Here is a 20,285-nt window from a genome sequence, read left to right on the forward strand (position 1 = left end):
GTTACTGGACACTCATGCGCAATGCCTGTAGGCTTATGCGTCCTTTTGAGGAGGTGACAAACCTAGTCAGTCGCACCGAAGGCACCATCAGCGACCTCATCCCATTTGTTTTCTTCCTGGAGCGTGCCCTGCGAAGAGTTCTGGATCAGGCTGTAGATGAGCGTGAAGAGGAAGAGGAAGAGTTGTGGTCACCATCACCACCAGAAACAGCCTTGTCATCATCGCTTGCCGGACCTGCAGCAACGCTGGAAGAGGAGTATGAGGAAGAGGAGTCAGAGGAGGAATGTGGCGGCTTTGAGGAGGAGGAAGACCAACCACAGCAGGCACCCCAGGGTGCTCGTTGTTGTCACCTATCTGAGACCCATGGTGTTGTACGTGGCTGGGGGGAAGAACAGACCGTCAATGACATCAGTGAGGACGAGGAACGGGAAATGAGAAGCTCTGCATCCAACCTTGTTCAAATGGGGTCTTTCATGCTGTCATGTCTGTTGAGGGACCCACGTATAAAAAGGATAAAGGAGAACGATCTGTACTGGGTGACCACGCTACTAGACCCCCGGTATAAGCAGAAAGTGGCAGAAATGTTACCAAATTACCGAAAGTCGGAAAGGATGCAGCAGTTCAAAACCAAACTAAAAAATATGCTTTACACAGCTTATAAGGGAGATGTCACAGCACAACGGGAATCTAACAGGGGAAGAGGTGAGTGTAATCCTCCTCCTACCACGGCGGCAAGGACTGGACGATTTACAGATGTGTTGTTGATGGAGGACATGCGGAGCTTTTTCAGTCCTACTCATCGCCACAGCCCTTCGGGATCCAGCCTTAGAGAACGACTCGACCGACAGGTAGCAGACTACCTCGCCTTAACAGCAGATATCGACACTCTGAGGAGCAATGAACCCCTTCACTACTGGGTGTGCAGGCTTGACCTGTGGCCTGAGCTATCCCAGTTTGCGATAGAACTTCTGGCCTGCCCTGCTTCAAGTGTCCTGTCAGAAAGGAGCTTCAGTGCAGCAGGAGGCATTGTCACTGACAAGAGAAGTCGCCTCGGTCAAAAAAGTGTTGATTACCTCACCTTCATAAAGATGAATGAGGCATGGATCCCGAAGGGACTGACAGTGGGGGATACGTTTGACTAACAAAAGGCCTGATTACATGCCTTGGCCTCAAAATGGTCCCCACGCTGCTGTATTTAATGTCTGCATACCGGATGACTTTCGTGAATTCTCCACCACCAACTAGGGTTCAAGCCGTAATGTTTTAGTCACTTTTCTGCCTGGAAAACATAAATTTTTCCGGCCGCTGCTACAATAGCGTCTGCAACAGTGCCATTATTTTTCAGGCATGTGTACATGCCTAATTTTTCTGTCCTATGGTGCAGCACTGTGGCTGCAAAAACAAACCAAAAAAAAAAGGCACATACAAGTGTCAATTCCCCTTCGTGATCGTTACCTTGTTGTGGTGAAGGGGCTTGCGTATCACAATGAAGCAATCATCATCACCTCTATAAAAGTGTGTTGGCAATGTTGCCACACCCCAGATGATAAGGCCGTTGCTTCATTATGGTCAGACCAAAAGCGATCGGGTGGCCACGCTACTAGACCCCCGGTATAAGCAGAAAGTGGCAGAAATGTTACCAAATTACCAAAAGTCGGAAAGGATGCAGCAGTTCAAAACCAAACTAAAAAATATGCTTTACACAGCTTATAAGGGGGATGTCAATGGGGGATTCGACAATGGTTAATCAATTCGACCGGATAGGGTCCGTAACAGGGATTAAACTGATAGCAATAGTACTAGTTAAGACACCACTCATATAGGGTGTCACAGCACATTGCTCTGTGCACGCGCAGTGCCCCAATTTGGGAGTAAGAGGACCGACCAAGCTGCTTTTTCCATCTCCCGGTTCCTGAAATCAATTCAGTTTAGTGTATGAGAGTTTGGTCTGTCACTGTGAAGGCAGTCGAAGGTACCCGGCCTAAATTTTTTTTCATAAAAGGCAATTCCTGATATGGGACGTAACAGGGATTAAACTGATGAGAATAATACTACAGAAAATACCACTCATATCGGTGGAGGGAGCCAGCGTTTTTTTAACCATCTCCCCGTTCAAAAAATCTATTTAATAAATGGCCCCCAGATTGGGGATGTTAGAGGGATTAAACTGATGAGAATAGTACTACAGAAAATACCACTCATATCGGGTGTGACAGTAAATTGCACGGCGCAGATGCAGTCACCGTGGTTTAAAACAGAGTGGAGGGAGCCAGCGTTTTTTTAACCATCTCCCCGTTCGAAAAATCTATTCAATAAATGGCACCCAGATTGGGGACGTTAGAGGGATTAAACTGATGAGAATAGTACTACAGAAAATACCACTCATATCGGGTGTGACAGTAAATTGCACGGCGCAGACGCAGTCACCGTGGTTTAAAACAGAGTGGAGGGAGCCAGGTTTTTTTTAACCATCTCCCCGTTCGAAAAATCTATTCAATAAATGGCACCCAGATTGGGGACGTTAGAGGGATTAAACTGATGAGAATAGTACTACAGAAAATACCACTCATATCGGGTGTGACAGTAAATTGCACGGCGCAGACGCAGTCACCGTGGATTAAAACAGAGTGGAGGGAGCCAGCGTTTTTTTAACCATCTCCCCGTCCGAAAAATCTGTTTAATAAATGGCCCCCAGATTGGGGAGTCGGGGACGTTAGAGGGATTAAACTGATGAGAATAGTACTACAGAAAATACCACTCATATCGGGTGTGACAGTAAATTGCACGGCGCAGACGCAGTCACCGTGGATAAAAACAAAGGGGAGGGAGCCAGCGTTTTTTTAACCATCTCCCCGTTCGAAAAATCAATTCAATTGACCTTTCGGGGACCCTTGGTGTTGTACGTGGCTGGGTGGAGGAAGAAACCTTCAATGACATCACCGGGACGTGGCTAGCTTGGTATCCAACCTTGTGCAAATGGGGAGTTTGCGGTTGTGCAAATGAACTGTTTGCGGTGCATTAAAAGGGGAGTTTGGTCTGTCAATGTCTGTGATGCGGGCGTAACCCTTACACTACCTGATCGATACAACATCATACCTGATCGTATACACACACTGGATGTTTTAAAGCACGTTATTCCAAACAATTTAGGAATGTTAGTTGATTTATGCCCTTTATGGATTAAAACCCGACTCTGCGTCCACTACGTAATTTTCCATGGGAGTTTTGCCATAGATCCCCCTCCGGCATGCCACAGTCCAGGTGTTAGACCCCTTGAAACAACTTTCTCATCACTATTGTGGCCAGAAAGAGTCCCTGTGGGTTTTAAAATTCGCCTGTCTATTGAAGTCTATGGCGGTTCGCCCGGTTCGCCAGTTCGCGAACATTTGCGGAAGTTCGCGTTCGCTGTTCGCGAACTGAAAATTTTATGTTCGCGACATCACTAGTTATGGGGAAATGAAATGTCAGATAAAAAACAGAGTGCCAAAGTAAACTCTCCATTAAATGTGTCCTGACCTAGTAAGAACTGTAGCAGACAAATAGACAAATCACTGGGTCCAGATGGCATACATCTTCCATCTCTTAAGAGAATTAAGTAATGTAATAGACATAGCAGACCCTAATCAGTTTCTCTGAGTAGGTTCTAGACATATTTATATCGTTTTTTGTGTTTTAATACTGAAAAAAATAAACATTTGTAAAAAAAAAAAAAACTTTTCATTGCCATATTTTGACCCCTATAACTTTTTATAGTTATGTTTATGACGATGTATCAGTCTCATTTTTTACGGGACAATCTAGTTTTTATTGATACCATTTTGGAGTGTGTATGGCTTTTTGATCACTTTTTATTCAATTGTATTGGGAAGTGAAATGACGGGGAAAAAAGTCAAATTGACCATTTAGATTTTTTCCATTATGCCATTCATTGTATGAGATAAATATTTTTATACTTTAATACTACATGCATTTTTGGATTTGGAGATGCCCATGATGTTTAATTTTTGTATTGTTTATTTTTATTAATTCTAGAGAAAAGGTTATGATTAGAATTTTTATACTTTTTAATGTAATAAAAAAAAAATGTATAACTTTTTTTTAAATAATTTTTTTAATATTTTAAGACACCCTGGCTGAGATTGGGGAAGGTGGCCCAGGCCAGGAAGCTTACAGCTGGCATCTGCCAATCACTGCCAGGTTTCTGCTGTGTGAAACAGCAAAAACCTGGTGGTTATGGTGCCCACAGCACTCGCGAGTGGGCACCATCTTTAAAGACTGGACTTCCACCATACATATAAAGTGGAGGTCCGGAAGGGGTTCAAGTGATGAAACAATTACTTTAAGACTTACACTTTTGGGTCACAGGTAGAGTTGAGCGAACACCTGGATGTTCGGGTTCGAGAAGTTCGGCCGAACTTCCCGGAAATGTTCAGGTTCGGGATCCGAACCCGACCCGAACTTCGTCCCGAACCCGAACCCCATTGAAGTCAATGGGGACCCGAACTTTTCGGCACTAAAAAGGCTGTAAAACAGCTCAGGAAAGAGCTAGAGGGCTGCAAAAGGCAGCAACATGTAGGTAAATCCCATGCAAACAAATGTGGATAGGAAAATGAATTAAAATAAAAATAAAAATAAAAAAATTAAAATTAACCAATATCAATTGGACAGAGGTCCCATAGCAGAGAATCTGGCTTCACGTCAGCAGAGAATCAGTCTCTTCATGCCATAGCAGAGAATCTGTCTTCATGTCATAGCAGAGAATCAGGCTTCACGTCACCCACCACTGGAACAGGCCACTGTCACATATTTAGGCCCCGGAACCCAGACAGAGGAGAGAGGTCCCGTAACAGAGAATCTGGCTTCATGTCAGCAGAGAATCAGTCTTCATGTCATAGCAGAGAATCAGGCTTCACGTCACCCACCACTGGAACAGGCCACTGTCACATATTTAGGCCCCGGAACCCAGACAGAGGAGAGAGGTCCCGTAACAGAGAATCTGGCTTCATGTCAGCAGAGAATCAGTCTTCATGTCATAGCAGAGAATCAGGCTTCACGTCACCCACCACTGGAACAGGCCACTGTCACATATTTAGGCCCCGGCACCCAGACAGAGGAGAGAGGTCCCGTAACAGAGAATCTGGCTTCATGTCAGCAGAGAATCAGTCTTCATGTCATAGCAGAGAATCAGGCTTCACGTCACCCACCACTGGAACAGGCCACTGTCACATATTTAGGCCCCGGAACCCAGACAGAGGAGAGAGGTCCCGTAACAGAGAATCTGGCTTCATATCAGCACAGAATCAGTCTTCATGTCATAGCAGAGAATCAGGCTTCATGTCACCCACCACTGGAACAGGCCACTGTCACATATTTAGGCCCAGGCACCCAGGCAGAGGAGAGAGGTCCCGTAACAGAGAATCTGGCTTCATGTCAGCAGAGAATCAGTCTTCATGTTATAGCAGAGAATCAGGCTTCACGTCACCCACCACTGGAACAGGCCACTGTCACATATTTAGGCCCCGGCACCCAGACAGAGGAGAGGTTCATTCAACTTTGGATTGCCCCGCAATATAATGGTAAAATGAAAATAAAAATAGGATTGAATGAGGAAGTGCCCTGGAGTACAATAATATATTGTTAAGGGGAGGTAGTTAATGTCTAATCTGCACAAGGGATGGACAGGTCCTGTGGGATCCATGCCTGGTTCATTTTTATGAACGTCAGCTTGTCCACATTGGCTGTAGACAGGCGGCTGTGTTTGTCTGTAATGACGCCCCCTGCCGTGCTGAATACACGTTCAGACAAAACGCTGGCTGCCGGGCAGGCCAGCACCTCCAAGGCATAAAAGGCTAGCTCTGGCCACGTGGACAATTTGGAGACCCAGAAGTTGAATGGGGCCGAACCATCAGTCAGTACGTGAAGGGGTGTGCACAGGTACTGTTCCACCATGTTATTGAAATGTTGCCTCCTGCTAACACGTTCCGTATCAGGTGGTGGTGCAGTTAGCTGTGGCGTGGTGACAAAACTTTTCCACATCTCTGCCATGCTAACCCTGCCCTCAGAGGAGCTGGCCGTGACACAGCTGCGTTGGCGACCTCTTGCTCCTCCTCTGCCTTCGCCATGGGCTTCCACTGGTTCCCCTGTGACATTTGGGAATGCTCTCAGTAGCGCGTCTACCAACGTGCGCTTGTACTCGCGCATCTTCCTATCACGCTCCAGTGTAGGAAGTAAGGTGGGCACATTGTCTTTGTACCGGGGATCCAGCAGGGTGGCAACCCAGTAGTGCGCACACGTTAAAATGTGGGCAACTCTGCTGTCGTTGCGCAGGCACTGCAGCATGTAGTCGCTCATGTGTGCCAGGCTGCCCAGAGGTAAGGACAAGCTGTCCTCTGTGGGAGGCGTATCGTCATCGTCCTGTGTTTCCCCCCAGCCACGCACGAGTTATGGGCCCGAGCTGCATTGGGTGCCAGCCCGCTGTGAACCTGCTTCATCCTCATCCTCCTCCACCTCCACCTCTTCCTCATCCTCGTCCTCCTCGTCCTCCAGTAGTGGGCCCTGTCTGGCCACATTTGTACCTGGCCTCTGCTGTTGCAAAAAACCTCCCTCTGAGTCACTTCGAAGAGACTTGCCTGAAAGTGCTAAAAATGACCCCTCTTCCTCCTCTTCCTCCTGGGCCACCTCCTCTTCCATCATCGCCCTAAGTGTTTTCTCAAGGAGACATAGAAGTGGTATTGTAACGCTGATAACGACGTCATCGCCACTGGCCATTTTGGTGGAGTACTCGAAATAGCGCAACAGGGCACACAGGTCTCGCATGGAGGCCCAGTCATTGGTGGTGAAGTGGTGCTGTTCCGCAGTGCGACTGACCCGTGCGTGCTGCAGCTGAAACTCCACTATGGCCTGCTGCTGCTCGCACAGTCTGTCCAGCATGTGCAAGGTGGAGTTCCACCTGGTGGGCACGTCACATATGAGGCGGTGAGCGGGAAGGCTGAAGTTACACTGTAGCGCAGACAGGCGAGCAGCGGCAGGGTGTGAACGCCGGAAGCGCGAACAGACGGCCCGCACTTTATGCAGCAGCTCTGAAATGTCGGGGTAGTTGTGAATGAACTTCTGCACCACCAAATTCAGCACATGCGCCAGGCAAGGGATGTGCGTCAAACCGGCTAGTCCCAGAGCTGCAACGAGATTTCGCCCATTATCGCACACCACCAGGCCAGGCTTGAGGCTCATCGGCAGCAACCACTCGTCGGTCTGTTGTTCTATACCCCGCCACAACTCCTGTGCGGTGTGGGGCCTGTCCCCCAAACATATGAGTTTCAGAACGGCCTGCTGACGTTTACCCCGGGCTGTGCTGAAGTTGGTGGTGAAGGTGTGTGGCTGACTGGATGAGCAGGTGGAAGAAGAGGAGGAGGAAGCTGAGTAGGAGGAGGAGGAGACAGGAGGCAAAGAATGTTGCCCTGCGATCCTTGGCGGCGGAAGGACGTGCGCCAAACAGCTCTCCGCCTGGGGCCCAGCCGCCACTACATTTACCCAGTGTGCAGTTAGGGAGATATAGCGTCCCTGGCCGTGCTTACTGGTCCACGTATCTGTGGATAGGTGGACCTTGCCACAGATGGCGTTGCGCAGTGCACACTTGATTTTATCGGATACTTGGTTGTGCAGGGAAGGCACGGCTCTCTTGGAGAAGTAGTGCCGTCTGGGAACAACATACTGTGGGACAGCAAGCGACATGAGCTGTTTGAAGCTGTCTGTCTCCACCAGCCTAAATGACAGCATTTTATAGGCCAGTAGTTTAGAAATGCTGGCATTGAGGGCCAGGGATCGAGGGTGGCTAGGTGGGAATTTACGCTTTCTCTCAAATGTTTGTGAGATGGAGAGCTGAACGCTGCTGTGTGACATGGTTGAGATGCTTGGTGACGCAGGTGGTGGTGTTGGTGGTACATCCCATGTTTGCTGGGCTGCAAGTGCCAACGTCCCTCCAGAGGCGGAGGAAGAGGCCGAGGCGGCGGCAGCAGCAGAAGAGGCCGAGGCGGCAGCAGAAGAGGTAGCAGGGGGAGCCTGAGTGACTTCCTTGTTTTTAAGGTGTTTACTCCACTGCAGTTCATGCTTTGCATGCAGGTGCCTGGTCATGCAGGTTGTGCTAAGGTTCAGAACGTTAATGCCTCGCCTCAGGCTCTGATGGCACAGCGTGCAAACCACTCGGGTCTTGTCGTCAGCACATTGTTTGAAGAAGTGCCATGCCAGGGAACTCCTTGAAGCTGCCTTTGGGGTGCTCGGTCCCAGATGGCGGCAGTCAGTAGCAGGCGGAGTCTCTTGGCGGCGGGTGTTCTGATTTTGCCCACTGCTCCCTCTTTGTCTTTTGCTACACTGTTGGCTCGGTCTCACCACTGCCTCTTCCTCCAAACTGTGAAAGTCAGTGGCACGACCTTCATTCCATGTGGGGTCTAGGACCTCATCGTCCCCTGCATCGTCTTCCACCCAGTCTTGATCCCTGACCTCCTGTTCAGTCTGCACACTGCAGAAAGACGCAGCAGTTGGCACCTGTGTTTCGTCATCATCAGAGACGTGCTGAGGTGGTATTCCCATGTCCTCATCGTCAGGAAACATAAGTGGTTGTGCGTTAGTGCATTCTATCTCTTCCACCTCTGGGGAAGGGCTAGGTGGATGCCCTTGGGAAACCCTGCCAGCAGAGTCTTCAAACAGCATAAGAGACTGCTGCATAACTTGAGGCTCAGACAGTTTCCCTGATATGCATGGGGGTGATGTGACAGACTGATGTGCTTGGTTTTCATGCGCCATCTGTGCGCTTTCTGCAGAAGACTGGGTGGGAGATAATGTGAACGTGCTGGATGCACTGTCGGCCACCCAATTGACTAATGCCTGTACCTGCTCAGGCCTTACCATCCTTAGAACGGCATTGGGCCCCACCAAATATCCCTGTAAATTCTGGCGGCTACTGGGACCTGAGGTAGTTGGTACACTAGGACGTGTGGCTGTGGCAGAACGGCCACGTCCTCTCCCAGCACCAGAGGGTCCACTAACACCACCACGACCATGTCCACGTCCCTTACTAGATGTTTTCCTCATTGTTACCATTCACCACAATAAGAAAAATATTATTCGGGCCAATGTATTGAATTAAAATTCAGGCCTTTTTTTACAGACACCTAACACTGTCTGTCTATCTATTTAGGTACCGTATTACACTAATACAGGCACACCAGTAATGACAGATTTAGCTGAATATAAATGTGAGGCCTATTTTTTAGGCGCTGTGTGACAGGTATACGTTTAATCACAGAATTAGACTTGTATCTGCACTGTAGCGTGTGTGTTAAGTTTTTCAGAATGACCCTATCAGCACCTTGAATCTAATATACCCTTTTAGGGATAGATTTAAAAGTAGGCCTGATACAGCAGAAACCACTAATTTTGAGAATGGCAAATTTGGGAATTGTTTTTTAACCCAGAACAAAAACTGTGCTTTTACGGTCACTAAAAATAACTTGACCAGCTAAAACAGTACTGATTTGGAGGAATATAAATGTCAGGCCTATTTTTTAGGCGCTGGGTGACAGGCTAAACTTGCCCCTGATGTAGTATATGGCCAAAAAATAACCACACAATTGATGGTTAAATGCACTTGGGTGACACAGGCTCAGCCTGCACCTGATGTAGTATATGGCCAAAAAATAACCACACTATTGATGGTTAAATGCACTTGATGAAAGCTTGACCCTGATGTAGGATATAGCAAAAAATAACCACACTATTGATGGTTAAATGCACTTGGGTGACACAGGCTCAGCCTGCACCTGATGTAGTATATGGCCAAAAAATAACCACACTATTGATGGTTAAATGCACTTGATGAAAGCTTGACCCTGATGTAGGATATAGCAAAGAATAACCACACTATTGATGGTTAAATGCACTTGGTGTTAGCTTGTGCTGGTGCACCACAAGCCACAAAACGGCCGCCGATCACCCCAGAAAAAAGTGACTGAAAAACGCTCTGGGCAGCCTAAAAACAATGAGCAATTGAATAGAAGCAGTTCAATGATCCACAGCTGTAGATCGATCACAGAATGAAGTCTTTTGGAGGAGTTAATCTGCCTAATCTCGCCCTAACGTCGCAGCTGCAACCTCTCCCTACACTTGTATCAGCAGAGTGATGTGCAGCGCTAAGTGACCCAAGCTTATATAGAGGCTGGGTCACATGCTGCACTGGCCAATCACAGCCATGCCAATAGTAGGCAAGGCTGTGATGGCCTCTTGGGGCAAGTAGTATGATGCTTATTGATTGGCTGCTTTGCAGCCTTTCAAAAAGCGCCAAGAAAGCGCCGAACACCGAACCCAAACCCGGACTTTTACGAAAATGTTCGGGTCCGTGTCACGGACACCCCAAAATTCGGTACGAACCCGAACTATACAGTTCGGGTTCGCTCATCCCTAGTCACAGGTCCTTGCTATTATGCAAGCATGTAGACCAAAAAAAGTTGTGTACAGAGGCAATTACAGTACAAAATGGTTCAGCAATGGCATAAATGGAAAATTATAAAGATGTTTTCTGACCTAACATGAAGGTGACTGGGTTTTTTAGGGTCAGGACACAAATACATCAAATGCAAGACATACTCACATTCCAAATAATAGTCAGAGTTTTTCTTGACTGTCCTATCACCCAATTTAAGAGACAAAGCATGCCCGTTGCACATACCGGTATAATTTGACAAGATCATTAAACTCCTGTTTAGATAGAGATGTGCCTCAATAAATACCCTCCATTTCTTCGATAAATATCTGGTGTGCTTACAGCACATCTTCCATTTGCAAGCTTATGCTTCAGCCCCTAGTAATTGTACCTTCCCCATAGCCATGCATAACTGTGAAGCTACTTACCTAACAGTGAGCATTTTACAAAAACAGTGTAGTGAAATGCACCAGGAAATCCAAAATGACCAAGTTTTCATCTTCTGTGTTGAGACCAGCAAGACTATAGCCTGGTAGCTATAAGATCTACTGGTTTCTGCAATGAAACCTACCAGATGTAATTTATTAGGGTATGGCCACACGGTCAGTTTTCTGCATGCAATTTTGTAAACCAAAATCACAAGTGTATCAAAATTTGAGAAAGTATAAAGGACAGATATGACTTCTGCTCTTTTTTTTTTATTCACTTCTGGTTTTGGCTTTCAAAACTACATACAGCAACCTGACCATGTGGCCGTAACCTTACAGTATTTGGTCACCTCTTCTTTAGTGCATTCAGAACTACATTAACTGAGGACCAATATGACTTAGAATATGCATTCAACAAATGTATAAAATACATTGCATAAAAACAAACAAATGTTAAAAATATCAAGATAGTGATAAAATCAGAAAATCATGTCTGTGATCACCAGAAATAGTTAATTAAACCATGTTAATATACTGAGCATAGTCTCTGGACCAGAAACATTTCCAGTTATTTTCTCAAAACGTCCAGTATCCTAGCTACCAATTAGGCAACAGTGAATTGTTCCTGAAGTGCAATAGGAGTTTTCCTTCTTGTAGATGGCAAAACACCTCAATTTAAATTGTCATTTTATTTCCAATTGTAAAATGATCCTAATACTTTCCTTTGTGGGTTTTTTTATATTCAGAGTGGATAAACTGCACCGTAAAAATACTCAAAGATATAATACTAACTAAACCATTATTCAAAATATATATTATTTTTTTTTCAAGAATAGACCATTTTATGCTCACATACAGAAAATTATGATCAGCATATTGGATCATATTAAAGGGTAAATTCATAAATGTAATGTAAATGAGTAATGTGCTACTAAGATATCAAGGTCTAAGAAACCTGTAACAAGCAGAAATTCATGTATCGTTGAGGGTACATAGCAAGAAAGCAACACCCACTAAAATAAAAGACAAATATGTAGGACCCTTTCTTCTGATAATATGCCAGAAATGCCTTAGTAATAAAATAAAAACTCTGTAAGTAATAGACTGTCATAAAATGTTATGAATTTAGAGTAAAGCAAAGGTATCTTCTGACCTATACAACATATGCATGTGCTTGATTGCAGGATACACAAGAAACAAGGGAAAATCGGAACATCTATTATACATTTTTATAACAATGTTTTAGTACTCACAGGCTTACCATCTGGACCGGGCTGTCCAGGGGATCCAGGAATACCAGGCTGTCCAGAATCTCCCTATCAAAATAAAGATATATTATCCAATTATGTTAGACACTAAACTCAACATGCTAGAAATTAAAATTAAGAATCACCGATTGCAATTAATACCAAACTCCAATATAACTTTGCTAAAGTCAATGGTCTATTTATAATCAGCGATGAAGATTGACTTTTATCAAGATTGAATCATCACTGCTGAAAGTTGCATTGTAGTTATGTCTTTAGTTATCTATACAAAATTCTCCTTCATTTGGGCGCTGCTTCATTTGCTGCTGAAGATAATGGAAAAAGATGCCCAGCAGCAGGACTTCCTAGAATGATGATTTTATTTACAATGACAACACATTTCAACATTGGTCAGCTGCCTTTATCAGACCTAACAAAGACACTGACTGGACCACAGGCAAAATGAATTGTTTTGGAAGTCCTTACAAGGAGCATTTTGTCTCCTTTGGAGTGGTGCAGCTTTGGTTGTGTCTGTTTATTTAATGAGCATAGCAGGTTACTGTTCCTTTTGACTTGGTTCACATTTAAACATTTGTTCAATGTCATTTCCTTACAATCCTTGCACTAGCATTGTATTTTTGGGTGCAGAATAAAATGGATATTTCTTTTTTAGTGTACATGGAGAAAAAAAAATGCTGAGAAAAAAATTCAGCTGAAGGTTCAGATATTTCCAGTAAACTGAATAACTGTGTTCACAAAGTCCATTGGAAAGGAAAAATATGCTGTACAAAGACTAAAGGAGTTGTCAGACCATGTATATTAATGATTTATCGTCAGGAAGCAGTGCACCACGCGAGCGCGGCTTCCTCGTCTTTACCTGCCTGCGGTCTCCTTGATTGGAGCGAGTACTTGTATTACACTGCACTTCCGAGCTGATTGGTGGGGATGCCAGGTGTCGGACCCCTTCCAATCTGATATTTATGACCTATCCTCAAGATAGGTCATTAATATATATGGCCGGACAACCTCATAAGGTTAAACTGTCTCCCATCTCCCAGACGACAAACGAAAGTAAATATGGATCAAGGGGCGATCAAACCCTAGAAGTGGAAGGAAAAGCATACAGGCTTCAGCCAGCAGATTTTATTTTGTGCACAGAAAGTGCAGACTGCAACACAGACAATGTGTCACGGCTGAGGATGGGGGAAACCCTCAGCCGTGTCCCGAAGGATGGTGGTCGCTGCTTGACCAGGACAAACAGGATTAGGGAGCAGGTCACCTCCTACAGCGTCCCTAACCTGACCCTAACTCCTACCTGCATGGGCCGACCTTGAAGGTAGGAGGACCCATGCGCAGGAACCTCGGATCCCTATTCGCCCTCCGCCGGTCCCTAGGCTAGGAGTCAGAGTAAGACATCCTGTTCCTTCTGGATCCGGAGGAACAGGAGTCTCACTGGCCAAGCTGCAAGCAAGGGGAAACAAATGCAACCTATGGCAGTGGCAGGTACTTGTCACAAACATAGCAGAGACCTACCACAGACAACCAAGCCTGGAACCCATGTGGATGTACTGCCCACAGACAGCTGGACTCAGCACACAAACACACAACACATGGGAACCCAGGACCACAGGTGCAATAAAGAAACATAAAACCAAACACATCTTCCAGACACCAAAGGACATATATTTAGCTTATGACCAGAAGGTTGGCCCCCACTGGCAGTAAGTAACCAGGAGGATGTCTACAGCCAGCATGGCTGAAACACCCTCTCTGGCTACTGCCTACAACTGAGGCTTTATAGGGCCAAGAGGCCAAGAGGCCACACCCAACAATCAGACACACCCCGTGACTCACACACACTGAAAGGGAGTTAACCCTTCCAAAACCACAGAAGGGAAAACATAACTTAAAGGGGAAGTGTCCAAACAACAAACACACTGTGGTTGTTGCCGCAGGCAACGACATGGGTGGCAAGCGTGTCCTGGGAGTCAGCCCGAAGGCCGGGACACTGCCACCACATGTACAACATACAACCAAACGTTGCCACGGACATCAACAGTGAAGGGAAAATGTCAGTGCACACCAAACCTAAACAAAGTGCACACAGACATACAAAAGTGCTACAAACGCGCACACAACTCCGAGGGAACCGCACACATAGCTGTTGTCCGCGGCAACCGCACTTGAGGCTAACAACCTTATGCCTCAAGCTGCGGTTGACACTACAACCCAAAACCGCGGGCAACAGTATGCGGCTCCCAAGGAGTCAAGGCCAAAACCGTGGCCGTGACACAATGTGAGCCACGATTATACTAGAAAAATTGGGAATACCGAAATAACTATTTTCTTGGGGGTATGTTCAGATGTTTTAGCACAAAGGTATCATCTGCAGGTATGTCACAAAAATTACATGCAGAAACTTGGATCATGTGAGAAGGGTCAATAATTTATTGCATTTGTCAGAACCTGAATGCTTCTGCTCAGTCTTTAACTTCTTCTCAGAAATATTGCTCCAATTGAAATCTCAAAAGAAAACAAAAAAAAAACGGACTCACTTGTTGATGATTCAATCTATGGGCAGTTTGTAGGCGCAATAAGATCTAGTGATCAGTGTAGATAGAGGGGTCTTCAAAAAGTTTCAACACTTTTTTTAACTCTATTCATTAAGAGTTTCAAAAACAAATTGCCTTACTTTTTTACATAGTCACCCTCCTTTGTGATGCATTTTTCCCAGTGTTGTACCAACTTTTTAAAGCCATCAGCAAAAATTGTTCTGGTTGAGCACATAGCCAGTGATGCACCACTGCATTCACATCATCATCACATGAAAATCTTCTTCCCCTTAAAGCTTTTTTGAGCTGTCCAAAAAGGTGGAAATCAGATGACGCTAAATCCAGACTATAAGCTTGGTATTCCATAACCTCCCATTTCAATTTTCTGAGGGTTTCCAATCTTTACCACAGTGTGACAACCCTTGTACTAAACTGCAAGGTCAGCTGGCTTTCCAGACAGACTAGACAGATGGCCCTCTCAGAAATGACCAAAGACTACTCTTCCCACCCTCACTATTTCCATCGAAAATATAAAAGTGCAGAAACTTTTTGCAGACCCCTCATAATTACTGAATGTTTGTATTCTTCTAATGTCAGTTTAATGGTGATCAACAATCAGTTATAGATGGATTAAGTTCATTCTGCAGGAGTGAATATTTGTAAGAAGAGACTGCAAAACAAGAATTTCCTTAAAAGGTTCTTTGGTGAGAGCAAAGCACTAACTCCTATAGATGAAGCATGGACATACAGAATAAATTGATGGAGTGCTGGGTGTTGAAGAACAAGAGCAAAAGGCTTCTGTAGTCCCAGTCTACCATACTTTAAGATGTGGTATACACGAAGGTCGGCACTCGTACTTGGAACCACACAATTAATTTATTATACAATAAACAAGGAATACAAATAAAAATCCATACAATAAAATAAAAGGACAATCAATAAAATCAATACCATACGATAAAAAACGTAAAATATTGTTAGAAAAATCGTCCTGGGCTAAAACAATACTCCAAATAGTCTCTCTTCCTATGATATGAGGACCAAACTCATGGCACGTGTGCGGCTTCCCGCTACACAGGCCCAAAAAAGCGTATCCAAAGTCAATAGCAACCGCAGCGATCTTACAGGGATATAGATATGCCGTATATAGCCGTTAGTCCTGAGACACTAGTGCTGTAATGGTAATGAATACACTTATGTGTCCACGATTTCACCCATCGATTATACTGCACTAATTCGCATCACACGCTAACCTGCAGACATGTATCGATGTCGGATAGACCTTGAGACTGATGACGTCCTCACATGGGCGGGCGGGTGGTTCACTCTTTCAAGGCTTACAGCTTGTAGTTGGCGATAACCCTGTATTAATTCCTTAGTAGAAATTCGCGTAGCGATGCTGTGGTGCAGAAAATGATATAAAATCCAATACTGTAGTTTGAAGTCCTCCTTGATCAGGATTGGGGGGCGGTGGTACCAAATGTGTTTCGTCCCCCATATTTATCGGGAATTCGGTCATCTCCAAAATCTGGTATAGATTCAAAACCTGCCATGGATTCTCCATAAAAAAGGTATAAAATCTTGGTGCAGGCAGAAAACTAAATATAAAAACATACATTATATTGTGCTATAGATGTAGTGTAAAAAGTGTGCCGTGACCCCCCCTGTGTCGGCGATCGCCGCAAACCGCAGGTCAATTCAGATCTGCGGTTTGCGGCTTTACCTGCCGTTTGCGGCGGCTTGTGGCGGTGCCATCGGGTCCCCATACGGCTGTAGGGGGGACCCGATGGCATGTAAGGCAGTGCGATGCCTAAGGAAGGCATCGCGCTGCCTTCCGGTGACGAACTTGTGAGATCCAGCCCCCTGGATCTCACAGGCCGGAAGCTGTATGAGTAATACACACAGTATTACTCATACAGCCAATGCATTCCAATACAGAAGTATTGGAATGCATTGTAAAGGATTAGACCCCCAAAAGTTTATTTTTTGTCCCCAAAGTGGGACAAAAAATAAAGTGAAAAAATAAAGTTTCCCCCCCCCCCCGAAAATTTTAAGTTTCAAGTAAAAATAAACAAAAACGTCATTTTCCCCAAATAAAGTAAAATAAAAATTGGTAAAAAATAGGGGAAAAAAAAAGTATACATATTTGGTATCGCCACGTTCGTATCGACCGGCTTTATAAAATTATCACATGACCTAACCCTTCAGATGAACACCGTAAAAAATAAAAAATAAAAATTGTGCTAAATAAACAATTTTTTGTCACCTTACATTACAAAAAGTGTAATAGCAAGCGATCAAAAAGTCATATGCACCCCAAAATAGTGCCAATAAAACCGTCATCTCATCCCGCAAAGAAAAAGAGCCCCTACCTAAGATAATCGCCCAAAAACAGAAAAAACTATGGCTCTCAGAATATGGAAACACTAAAACATGATTTTTTTTTGTTTCAAAAATGATATTATTGTGTAAAACTTACATAAATAAAAGAAAAGTATACTTATTAGGAATCGCCGCATCTGTATCGACCGGCTCTATAAAAATATCACATGACCTAACCCCTCAGATGAACACCGTAAAAATTTTTAAATAAAAACTGTGCAAAATAAACCATTTTTTGTCACCTTACATCACAAAAAGTGTAATAGCAAGCGATCAAAAAGTCACACGCACCCCAAAATAGTGCCAATAAAACCGTCATCTCATCCCGCAAAAATCATACCCTACCTAAGGTAATCACCCAAAAACTGAAAAAATTATGGCTCTCAGACTATGGAGACACTAAAACATGATTTTTTTTTGCTTCAAAAATGAAATCATTGTGTAAAACTTACATAAATAAAAAAAAGTATACATATTAGGTATTGCCGCATCCGTATCGACCGGCTCTATAAAAATATCACATGACCTAACCCTTCAGATGAACACTGTAAAAAATTTAAAATAAAAACTGGGCAAAATAAACCATTTTTTGTCACCTTACATCACAAAAAGTGTAATAGCAAGCGATCAAAAAGTCACACGCAGCCCAAAATAGTGCCAATAAAACCGTCATCTCATCCCGCAAAAATCATACCCTACCTAAGGTAATCGCCCAAAAACTGAAAAAATTATGGCTCTCAGACTATGGAAACACTAAAACATGATTTTTTTTTGCTTCAAAAATGAAATCATTGTGTAAAACTTACATAAATAAAAAAAAGTAGACATATTAGGTATCGCCGCATCCGTATCGACCGGCTCTATAAAAATATCACATGACCTAACTCTTCAGATGAACACTGTAAAAAATGTAAAATAAAAACTGTGCAAAATAAACCATTTTTTGTCACCTTACATCACAAAAAGTGTAATAGCAAGCGATCAAAAAGTCACACGCAGCCCAAAATAGTGCCAATAAAACCGTCATCTCATCCCGAAAAAATAATACCCTACCCAAGGTAATCGCCCAAAAAATGAAAAAATTATGGCTCTCAGACTATGGAAACACTAAAACATGTTTTTTTTTGCTTCAAAAAAGAAATCATTGTGTAAAACGTACATAAATTTAAAAAAAAGTAGACATATTAGGTATCGCCGCATCCGTGACAACCTGGTCTATAAAAATATCACACGATCTAACCTGTCAGATGAATGTTTTAAATAACAAAAAATAAAAACGGTGCCAAAACAGCTATTTCTTCTTGTCTTGCTTCACAAAAAGTGTAATATAGAGCAACCAAAAATCATATGTACCCTAAACTAGTACAAACAATACTGCCACCCTATCCCGTAGTTTCTAAAATGGGGCTACTTTTTTGGAGTTTCTACTCTAGGGGTGCATCAGGGGGGCTTCAAATGGGACATGGTGTCTAAAAAACCAGTCCAGCAAAATCTGCCTTCCAAAAAGCGTATGGCATTCCTTTCCTTCTGCGCCCTGCCGTGTGCTCGTACAGCTGTTTACGACCACATATGGGGTGTTTCTGTAAACTACAGAATCAGGGCCATTAATATTGAGTTTTGTTTGGCTGTTAACCCTTGCTTTGTTACTGGGAAAAATTGATTAAAATGGAAAATGTTCCAAAAATTTGAAATTCTGAAATTTCATCTCCATTTGCCAATAACTCTTGTGGAACACCTAAAGGGTTAACGACGTATGTAAAATCTGTTTTGAATACCTTGAGGGGTGTAGTTTCTTAGATGGGGTCACTTTTTTGGAGTTTCTACTCTAGGGATGCATCAGGGGACTTCAAATGGGACATGGTGTAAAAAAAACCAGTCCAGCAAAACCTGCCTTCTAAAAACCGTATGGCATTCCTTTCCTTCTGCGCCCTGCCGTGTGCCCGTACAGCGGTTTACAACCACATATGGGGTGTTTCTGTAAACTACAGAATCAGGGCCATAAATATTTAGTTTGGTTTGGCTGTTAACCCTTGCTTTGTAACCGTAAAAAAATTATTAAAATGGAAAATCTGCCAAAAAAGTGAAATTTTGAAATTGTATTTCTTTTCCATTAAAGGGTTTCTATCACTTCGTATCATATTTAGGTGTCAGACACTAGCGATCCGCTAGTGTCTGCTCTAACAAACCATCCTAATATGATAGGTTTTGGGGCAGCCGTTTTGCTAAAATAACAACTTATATCTATATGCTAATGAGCCTCTAGGTGCTATGGGGGCGTCATTAGCACCTAGAGGCTCCGTCTACCTTCATAAACTGTCGCCGCCCAGCGCGTCCCTCCAGCCCGCCCATCTCCTGCTGAATGCGATCCTCTCCGTGCGCGTCTCTGTTCGGCGCATGCGCAGTGAATGTCTGACCGCTTCCCTGCTCAGACATCTCCACTGCGCCTGTTCCTCGGAGCACTATGATGTCATCGGCGCAGGCGCAGTGGAGATGTCTGAGCAGGGAAGCGGGCGCAGTGGAGATGTCTGAGCAGGGATATTAGGATGGTTTGTTAGAGCAGACACTAGCGGATCGCTAGTGTCTGACACCTAAATATGTGATACGAAGTGATAGAAACCCTTTAATTCTTGTGGAACACCTAAAGGGTTAACAAAGTTTGTAAAATCAGTTTTGAATACCTTGAGGGGTGTAGTTTATAGAATGGGGTCATTTTTGGGTGGTTTCTATTATGTAAGCCTCGCAAAGTGACTTCAGACCTGAACTGGTCCCTAAAAATTGGGTTTTTGAAAATTTCTGAAAAATTTCAAGATTTGCTTCTAAACTTCTAAGCCTTGTAACATCCCCAAAAAATAAAATATTCACAAAATGATCCAAACATGAAGTAGACATATGGGGAATGTAAAGTAATAACTATTTTTGGAGGTATTACTATGTATTATAGAAGTAGAGAAATTGAAACTTGGAAATTAGCAATTTTTTTACAAATTTTTGGTAAATTTGGTATTTTGTTATAAATAAAAATATTTTTTTTTTACTTCATTTTCCACAAGAAACATTAAGTTGAAAGCACCTTCTTGAAAGTTTGGTCCAAGGATTATAGGTCCATATAAGATCACTGCCATTATTAATCCTATAGTTTTTCATCTTGAACTTCCTCAGGCCCTTGAAATTCATAATGTGTTTCATAAATATTTGTTGAAGA

The 20,285-nt window shown here is 43.8% G+C and overlaps 1 protein-coding gene across 2 annotated transcripts in view; it reads right to left on the reverse strand.

Moving 5' to 3' along the window:
- Positions 1-20,285, reverse strand: part of COL21A1 (collagen type XXI alpha 1 chain) — a 465,445-nt gene that overhangs the window by 194,586 nt on the left and 250,574 nt on the right. For both annotated transcript variants that reach the window (XR_005778297.1, XM_040428578.1), the window contains exon 10: positions 12,156-12,218. Coding sequence is in view for 1 of the 2 variants with exons in the window: in XM_040428578.1 (XP_040284512.1) it covers positions 12,156-12,218 (63 nt within the window). In the remaining variant the exon portion in view is untranslated. The remainder of the gene's footprint in view (positions 1-12,155; positions 12,219-20,285) is intronic.

This window comes from Bufo bufo, chromosome 4 (assembly GCF_905171765.1).
Source record: "Bufo bufo chromosome 4, aBufBuf1.1, whole genome shotgun sequence".
NCBI lineage: Eukaryota > Metazoa > Chordata > Amphibia > Anura > Bufonidae > Bufo > Bufo bufo.